Genomic DNA, 9635 nt, shown 5'->3' on the forward strand with positions numbered 1-9635 from the left:
CTGGTTTCAAACCTGCAGTGGAAAAACTTGATTCAAAATCTGAACCTATGTAGCAAAAGAGCAAGAAGACTGATGCTAGACAAGATACCTCAGATACCACCCCCCCCATATGTCCTTTTAAACACTAATGTTCTTCAGCAAAGATTATTACTGTGAGCTGAGCTTACTGCTTTCACTGAAGAAAGGACTTACTCCATCCTTATTTCAGAAAGGATGAATCCCTGCTAATTCAAAAGAGCATCATTTGTGGTACTCATTTAAACAATAAGGTGAATATCACATGGGCTTTGCTACATTTCTAGTTGGAATAGGTTCCGAGTGATGAAAACCTGATCCAGAGCTGCCTGAACACCCCAAGCATGTGATGGTTTAGAAAATGAGACTCACGAGGCTTTCCTCAAGCATTGGTACCACTGTTTGATGCCTGTGACTTTGAACTGGATCAGCGGCTTCAAAGGGGATCCTACTCAGTGCTTTTCTTTCACCATTTTAGCTTTTTATTGGACATAGGTGGTGGTGCTGCTGCCTTGTGTGGAGAAGAAATCAGTCAAAAGGTACAGAGGATGTATTGTGCTTTGCTTAGCCAAAGTCTGTCTTACCAAGCAGGACTGAATTCAAAGAAAAGTTGGGGTTTTAGTATTTGGGTTTTGTTGGGGTTTTGTTTTTTTTTTTCCCCTTGGCAGATTACAGATTTTAAGCTTTCATTACTGCCCTCCTCTGGGAACTGGGGAAAGTGGGGGGTTCTGGAATATTTACATAGAAAACATTTTGGTGAATAGAGGGAGAAATACGTGGGCATCCACCCATTTGGGTGGCTATAGCAAATTTATGACAACTTTAGCACAAGCTGTCCTGCAAAAACCTCAGCTCCTATGGCTGGAATAAACACGAGAGAACAAACTGAACTGGGATGCCAGGATCTTGTTTGGTAATTCAGCTCAGGAGAGAATAGATAGACCACACTTACACTGCTTGAGCCCTCAGAAATTAAGTGCCTTCAAAAGGACACTTTTACTTACATTCATGCTGTTTGCCATCAAAACTTTTGTGTAACCACAGGATGAAGCTCTTTCACACCTCCCTAGAGACATGATTTCAATGTGCAAGACAAAGGCTAGAGCTAGGATTTTGTAAACAGAGTAAGTCTGACCTCAACTTCCAACTGATGAATAAAACTGAGGCCAGAAGCAGGGTATAATTTTTTGCTTTTGGAGCAGGAACATTGGGCATGTTGTGGATTTTCTGCTAATTGAAAGCTTTATCTTAAAATTAGGCAACTTCAGGCTAAGCCAGAGCAGAACAGCTCGGTGAATGAAATGCTTGGTAAAATTCCATCACCTGTTTTGAGTCCCCAGGCGAAGTGACTGTACTGGTCTCCCTTGTGTCTTCAAAATAGCAACTTCTTATTTTTCAAAATAAGAAGATGCTGTTTGAGATGTTCTGCTGTAAGTTATTGCTCTTTGCTCTGGCATTAAAAAAGTGAAGATGGAGTGTGCAAAAAGGAGGATTTTTTTTTTTTTTTGTGATTATAACTTTCGAAAACCTTGAGAAGGAGAAAATTGCTTATTTTAATTCTCCAAACCTTATTTTATATTAATTTAAAGCTTTAAGCCATAGGTTCCACATTGATACAAAAATCACGATCGTGTATAATTAAAACACAATTTTAGGCGCCCCCGGCTGCGGGGGTCAGGAGGCGCCCGCGCAGCCGCCAGGGGGCGCGCTCCCGCCGCGGCCGCCGATCGCCTCGCCCCGCCCAGCTCGTTCCCCCGCGGCGCACCGGAGGCGGCAGCGGCCCCGTGGCTGGGCGCGGAGCGGAAGGTGAGTCCCGGCGGCGAGACAAGAGGGGAGCGGCCGCCGGCGTCGCCCGCGGCTCCGGGGCGCCCCGTGGCTCCGCCGACGCCCGCCTCCCTCCAGCCTTTTACCGCGCCGGGCGCGGCCTGCGTGCCGCTGACCGCCGCCCCGCGCCCGTCCCCGTCCCCATCTTACCCCTCGCCCCGGCGCCATTTGAAGTGTGAGCCCGCACCCGGCGCCCCACGGTGGCAGCTGCGGGCCGGGCCCTCTCTCTCTCTCTCTCCTCGGGCTCGCCCCTGCCAGCGGCTTCCCCGCCACTGCCTGCGGGGCGGGGCGGTGTGATGCCACGCTCCTGCCCGCGGTTCCCCGCTGCGGCCTCCGGCTCCGGGCTGCGCGCAGGCCGCGGCCGGCTCGGCGGGGGCTGCGGGGATCTCGATGTTTAGGGCCTTGATGAGCCTTTCCCACAGCCGCGCCAAGCCGCCGGGAAAGGCTTAGCGGGGAAAGCCGCTGGAGAAGAACAACAGGCGCTACCGTCCATCGGCCCGATCCGTGGGTAAAGGTTTAACAGGGATGAAGGTTAGCCGTGATAATTGGGCTAGAACCTGCTGCCTCTGTAGGTGCTTCCCTCGCAGTCAGCAAAAGCGATGAGGGTACTTGGTATTTCCAGACCACAATAAAACATTAAAAAAAAAAAAGTTTTTTCCATGTAATTCTTCCCTTAAAATAAAATCTGAATTCAGACAAATTACATCATCTCAGGAGAATTGCATTTGCTTGATGAGGGGCTGTTTCTCCCTGCTTTCATCCCCGGGTGGATGGCATTGGCTTCACAAGATCCTAGGCCCTCGAGTGCTTTAGCGCAAACAACATCAGTTTCCATGTTTGCAGCCCTTTCTTCTTCAAAATTATTTAGACCTAAATGTAATACGTTCAAATAATACAAAACTGTGTAGCTCAAGTATTTTTGGTGTCATCTCCAGTATTTTCTGTTGTCAGGAGCTGCCAAGTGCAGCGAAATCAGACTAAGCTGGGACCAAAGTAAAATAAATAATGCCTCTACCTTTCTTATTTTGATACTCTGAACTAAAATTAATACCAACTTTTTATGTTGTTTTCTAGCTTCGATTTCCATAGCTTCATTCTTTGTAATACTTGTGCATCTCATTGTGGTTTTTCATTTATCTTGTGCTGAGGTTTTAATGTGTTTTAAAATGCTGTCACTCCATAGATGAAAATCTCCTCAAGCTGATGTATTTGCTACGTTTGGAAGCTGTACAGCCATCACCATATTAGCTGTTCTGCTTGCTGCTACTGAAGAGTCTAGGATTTTTTGGTAAGAGAGCATGACTTTTTGGGTGTTTTCAACATTAAAGTTTTATCTGAAGGAGTCTGCCTCAGAATGCCTGCTCTTTGGCAAAAGGCAACAGGGTGTTGGAGAACTGCCTCATCAGTTACACTGAGTTCTTGAGCGCCTGGAGTCCTGACCTCTCTGGCTTTATGGTGAACCTTCTTTAGTTCCAGGGCAGGAATATGAAAGTAGACTTCAGTAGTTGTGTCCTTAACTGTAAAAAGATAGGGCGGGGGGTGGGGGGTGCAAAAAAAGGGAGTAGGAACAAAGCTCTTGTATTTAATGTGCACGTTTTCAAAAGTATTGTTTCATAAAGTCATGGAAGATAAACTAAATACAAACAAGTCTAACTCTTGAATATTTTTACTTTACAATCCATTTAGAGTACTCAAAATGAATGAACATCCTAAAAAGAGGAAAAGGAAGACTCTACATCCTTCTCGATATTCAGGTCAGTCTAGAGCTTGAATTATGTAGGCTTTTCTCAGACTAATCATTTAATGACAATGGACCACACGTGCTAATACAGGGAGAATCAGTAACATAAAGGGTGGGACAAATAGTTGTGGTCCAAATGTATTGAATTCTACCCAATTCGGTAGAAGATGTGTGGCTGATGAAGAGAATTTTGCTGAACGTTCAATACATATGTAGCTACATCAATGCATTAGCATTAAAACCTCTTTTTGTTTGCTTTAGATTCTTCGGGTGCAAGCAAATACATAGACAACAGTGGCATTTTTTCTGACCACTGCTATAGTGTCTGCTCTATAAAACAGCCAGATATAAAGTTCTCTGAAAACAGAGGTAAGACTACATGTTGGGGTCTTATACAGTTCTTTACTAAGTGAGTCGCACTCCTGTTCCTTAAAAGTTCACAGAATACAAAATACATCATGGGTGACTTCTGAGCATCGTTGTCATCTGATGTGCCTCAGACTGGGGGAAGTCTGTTTAGTCATTATAATTGAAATAAAATTTTCAAAGTAGAATGAATGGTGACGAAAAGATTCTTCAATGTTAGATCTATAATGATGATTAGACTACTTTATCTGAATGTCCACTAGCTAGGTGATGTAAAGCTGATGTAAATAATCTTGACAGTCCAGGTAGAATTTACCACCAGTTGCATTGAACTGTACTTGTACTTACAGAAAGCCAAATGCCTTGTTATAAGACATCCACTGGTGGATGTAAAGTTTAGCACAGCAAACGTGAGGATGGATTTTTATTATATTTATTTTTAGTCTAACCATTTAGTGAGCAAGTCTCCAGAGCTCTTAAAGTATTATATTTTAAAATATCATATCCAGAAATATTTAAGAATATGTTTTTTAAATTCTGTCTTTCAAATGTAAAGTTTCATTTCAGGATTTTAAGTTTTTTCCAGTATAATCAACTGACTAATTTTTGCTGAAATTTTAAGGACAGAGTTGCCACCTTTTGAGCTTTTTTGTTGCATTATGTACATATGGAAATAATTTCTAAGGTGTTTATTGATACTTTCTTTAATGTAGGTTATGATGTGATTTGTATACAAACTTATGCAACTAAAATGCATAAATAGTAAGTAAGATCTGTGGTTAAATCAAAGAATCATGATGATGCTCGTATGGACAAATGATGAAGATCAAGAAGATCCTTCTTTTATGTTTGTAGGTAGATTCCACAGTCCAGCACAGAGTGTGGACACAGACGATGATGGGAGTCCCGTGCACGCTGGGACTTCTCAATGGAGTGGGTCACATTCAAACGTGGGGTTCCACTATACAGACCCTAAAAAGAAAGATAAAGGTAAAGGTCGATGTGTATTTGCAGCTTAGATGCTGGGAAGCTGGAGAGCACATCCGCTGGCTTTTACCGTGACTTTTCTGCTTTGACAGAAGAGGTGAAGGATTTGTAGTTTCCATTATTTTACTTGTTAAACATAAAACATTGTCTGGCTGGGGAAAAGTAACTGCTTTTTGCATTTGTAAGCTGCTACAACTAACTGAAAAGTTAAATATGGACTCGGGTGTTTTGCAGGCATTTTTAACCTTTTACTTTTATTATCTATTTCATCCTGCAGATAAAGGTACTAGTAATGGAATGTGCAGAGACTTATGTGATTCACCTATATTCAGTGATAGCCCTACAGACGAAGAGAAACCTCTAGATATTCAAACTGTAGAAATTTCTACAACAGAAGTGAATGCTGTAGAAGTTCATGATATAGAAACACAGACTGTGTCACCTGAAAAGCTAGAAGCTGAGGACCTAGAGGAAATCCCTCTGGAAACCTGTAAAATATTTGAGAAGAACCAGGCTTTGAATATCACAGCTCAACAGAAATGGCCTTTGCTGAGAGCCAACAGCAGTGGCTTATACAAATGTGAGCTCTGTGAGTTTAATAGTAAGTATTTCTCTGATTTAAAGCAGCACATGATCCTGAAGCATAAGACATGTACAGACACTCACGTCTGTAAAGTTTGTAAAGAAAGCTTCTCCAGTAAAGTGCAGCTCATTGAACATGTAAAACTACATGAGGAGGATCCGTACATCTGTAAATACTGTGATTACAAAACAGTGATATTTGAGAATCTGAGTCAGCACATCGCGGACACTCACTTCAGTGACCACCTTTATTGGTGTGAGCAGTGTGATATGCAGTTCTCCTCGAGCAGTGAGTTGTACCTGCACTTCCAGGAGCACAGCTGTGACGAGCAGTATTTGTGTCAGTTCTGTGAGCATGAAACAAATGACCCGGAAGATCTGCATAGCCACGTGGTGAACGAACATGCGTGTCGACTGATAGAGTTAAGTGACAGCTATAATAACAAGGAGCGTGGGCAGTACAGCCTCATAAACAAAATCAGTTTTGACAAATGCAAAAACTTCTTTGTATGCCAGGTGTGCGGCTTTAGGAGCAGGCTGCATACCAATGTCAACAGGCATGTAGCTATTGAACACACCAAAATATTCCCTCACGTTTGTGATGACTGTGGGAAGGGCTTTTCAGGTATGTTGGAATATTGCAAGCATTTAAGCACTCATTTATCTGAAGGGATTTATTTGTGTCAATACTGTGAATATTCAACAGGACAGATTGAAGACCTGAAAACTCATTTGGATTTCAGGCATTCAGCAGATTTGCCCCATAAATGTACTGATTGTTTAATGAGGTTTGGAAATGAAAAAGATCTTTTAAGTCATCTTCAGATACATGAGACAGTGTGATTGCTTTCTTTCCCTGTAATCAGTTTTTTAGAACTGGGATTAATTCCCAGTCACCCAAATGTTATATTAAATACAATTTTAACAGCAGTTCTAATGTTTTCATCTTTGTATCAGCAAAGCATGTAGAACAGCTTGGTGTTGTGAATTTCTTTACCTAGGGGTTTCAGTAGGGTTAATCACATTTACAGTGTGACGGATCACATTCTGGGGGGGGGGGGGCAGTGGGAGTAGTTGCATGTTGTGATAGCAGTTCTGATGGTCATCCCGTGCTTTCGCATCTAACGTAGAAGATCAGCTCTCCCAAGTTTAGAAAGGCACAAAGAGAAAGGCAACATCCAATTCCATGCTTAAGTAACGCCATACTGATCTCGACCGCATAACCCACTCATGTTACCCTCTGCAGCAGCAGGTCATCATGCTGACATTCAGCAAATTGTACCAGCATGCCAAAGATAAGGGTGTTCCAAACATTCCCAGGCCTGGACATCTCCGAGCTCACATACAAGCCTGCATTTCCCACCACATACTCTTGATACGCTTTTAAAATTGCCCTGTTTTTCTCCTGTGGTACCTATCCGATATCATCATTCACTTTGGTGTTTAATTTCAACTACTGTCAGTGGGACTATCCAACAACCTTCTCTTCCACACATTTGCTACAGACCTCCCATCCGCATGATTTTTGTCTCCTTTATTTACCTTCAGTTCCCATCTTTTAATGCACCAAGGAGGCAGACATTGCTTTTGTGTAGGTTTGGTTATATTTTAAGGAGTAATTGCAAGGGAATTTGCAAAGTGGTGCAGCTGAGTATGTACAAAGTGTGATTTTCTTATCTAAAATCCTAATTTGGCTCTCACAGTGAAAGGATGTATGTCACCAAACGCATGTAGAGCAAGTTTCTATTAGTCTGTATCATTATAATTCTGTATAATTAACTTGCCACTGCTGGTAATTTGAGGACCATTATTTTAATTCTGCAGGTTCTAAACTTCTCTTATATATTGGCTTAAAACACTAGTACAGTACTTACTAACTTTTATCACTTTCAAATGTTTTCGCACATCTGTTCAGATTAGATAGTGCTGTCCTGCCATTATAATCGTTAGAAGCAAATCTTTACAATTCCTTCTGTAGCTGTATTTCTGAGTGGATGCTTGGACAGATAAAAGCAAGGGTGAGGTCATTTGATTGTGCTAGTTACCAGGGTGAAATTACTCATAAATTAGTGGTGGAGTTTACATTTCTTCCTGCATTGATTGTAAATTTGTAATGTAAGATTGTCTAATGTAAGCTTTGTATAGATTTAATGAATGTATAAAACATTTCTTGTTCAGTAAGATTTGGTGTTATCAGCTTCAAGGCGTGCAAGGTTGTGTTTGAATTTTAAAGGTAAGGATAAAAATCGGCTGAATCTAGTCAGTTTATGGAAGTTCTGATTTTTAGAGAAGTATTTCTGGAAAGTCTATAATGAACTAGTTAGTGCGTATTTCTTTGCGGGAGGCAAGACCATTTTTATCACTTTGAAATGCTGATTTACTACTAAATCTTCTGTGTAGTTGTTGCAAAGGGCAACCTGATGGCGTCCCGACTGTATTTTGTTAGTCTGTTGTACAAAGAATTACAATGTCTGCGGTAGAATTGCTAATTTCCTATTTTGAACACATCCTGGCTGGCTTAAAATGGTAGCAATAATATAGTTAACAAAGCACTAGTAAGAATTATTTTTTATATGGAAAGTTAATTTTGTTCATATGGGTGTAATTGGGGGAGGTTCTCTTAAAACCCTGCCCTTAGTGGTGACACACAGGTGGAATCATAGAATCATAGAATGGTTAGGGTTGGAAAGGACCTTAAGATTGTCTAGTTCCAACCCCCAATGGCACAGTTGAGCTCTGGAGAGAAAGCTGCTCCAGGGGACAGTAATGGGGGGGAGGGGGGTGGTGATGGAAAAAAGACATTAAAAAAAAAACCAAAAAGAGAAGTGAGCACATGTGTTTGCATAGACCAGCATTGTGTCCCATACAGGAAAGGTGGTCTCTAGTAAAAGCAGAGCGCCCCGTGATACAGAAAAGTTGTTGCTGACTCCTGAATAACTTCATGTCTATATTTGAGTTGTGTTATTTCTAATCTCTAAACGGGGAATGATGGAACATCCTGTAGGAATGAAGCCAAGTAATTCCTAATTAAAGTGTACCTCACGGTGGCAAATTAGGAAATATATTCAAGTTTGTCTTAGGTTGGATTTTATAAATAAGGGACTAATGTCAGTATTTTCTTTTTAACACCTACCAGAAAGTAAATGGAAAGGTACAGGAGTAGCTTGTCTCATTTTACCTCAGTAGGAAACCAAGTAGGATATCTGCTTCCACGAGATCAGCGTGCTAAAACAAGAAAGATATTAAGTAATAGAAAAAATAGGTAATGAGCGGAGTCTGTCTAGCAGTTGGAAGGTCGAAAGGAATGACGGTACATGCCAGAAGCAGTATGTTGTTCCCATTGAAGGGAAGACAGGAGTTTGGCTTATTTACGTGATGCGCGTCAGTGGAAGGTCGGTGCTCTGACATTGCTGCACCGACGTGAACTGAGAGCACGTGAGAGCAGCTGGTCTGATACTGCTGGAGACTTGTTTTTAACCCTGTAGGTCGAGCAATTCATCACAGTCTTGGATGAGAGAAGTTAACTGTACTAGTTAGTAAAATATGCCAGTATTATTTTTTTTCTCTGGGACACTCAGTGTACCAAATTCAGTTGTTCGTTACATTGATGCCCACAAGGTTCATCTACTCCAGGAACAACATTCTAACTAATAGCTATATGAAATCACAAGAGTGGTTTTGAAAGTATTTTGTATTTGGAAGTAATTTGTATTTGATTCTTTGGTTTTTTTCAGACTTTGGACCCTTTAGGTTAGGGGTGTGTCATGTATTTTGGCTTCCCAGAACCTGTTTATGAACAAAAGCACTTTTTTATATGAAAGATTGCTTACTTTAAAACACAATTTAAATCTCACCAGTTATTGTAAATATTTGAAATACAGCAAGCTAGTAATTCTCAAGTAATGTGTTCTTTATAATGCTTATTGTGTTGGTGATTGTCATTGTGGTTGTTCTCATTCTCTTATGCTCTTGTATCGCATGTATAAATTATTGGTGCTTTTTAACTCTCGAAACTACTTAGTGTTTGTCATTTTAGCTGACTTTGATTAAACCGTGGTGCTGACACAACGCAGGAGTCCGAACTCATACTTCGTGTCTTTGTGTTAGACCCCCCGTGCAA

General features: G+C 41.3%; 1 protein-coding gene across 3 annotated transcripts; it reads left to right on the top strand.

Moving 5' to 3' along the window:
- Nucleotides 1-1731: 1731 nt before the first annotated feature.
- Nucleotides 1732-9590, top strand: ZNF639 (zinc finger protein 639). 3 transcript variants are annotated; one of them, XM_030493632.1, is made up of 6 exons: nt 1732-1821; nt 3023-3127; nt 3526-3593; nt 3842-3949; nt 4802-4936; nt 5211-9590. In XM_030493632.1, the coding sequence occupies exons 3-6, from the start codon at nt 3536-3538 to the stop codon at nt 6356-6358; spliced, it is 1449 nt and encodes a 482-aa protein (XP_030349492.1). In that variant the 5' UTR covers nt 1732-1821; nt 3023-3127; nt 3526-3535; the 3' UTR covers nt 6359-9590. The 3 variants fall into 3 exon arrangements, with proteins under 3 accessions (XP_030349492.1, XP_030349494.1, XP_030349495.1); XM_030493634.1 differs by lacking the exon at nt 1732-1821 and adding an exon at nt 2102-2370 and having other exon boundaries at nt 5211-9587; XM_030493635.1 differs by lacking the exons at nt 1732-1821; nt 3023-3127 and adding an exon at nt 3260-3294.
- Nucleotides 9591-9635: the final 45 nt, after the last annotated feature.

Source organism: Strigops habroptila, chromosome 8, assembly GCF_004027225.2.
Source record: "Strigops habroptila isolate Jane chromosome 8, bStrHab1.2.pri, whole genome shotgun sequence".
NCBI classification, from domain to species: Eukaryota; Metazoa; Chordata; class Aves; order Psittaciformes; family Psittacidae; genus Strigops; species Strigops habroptila.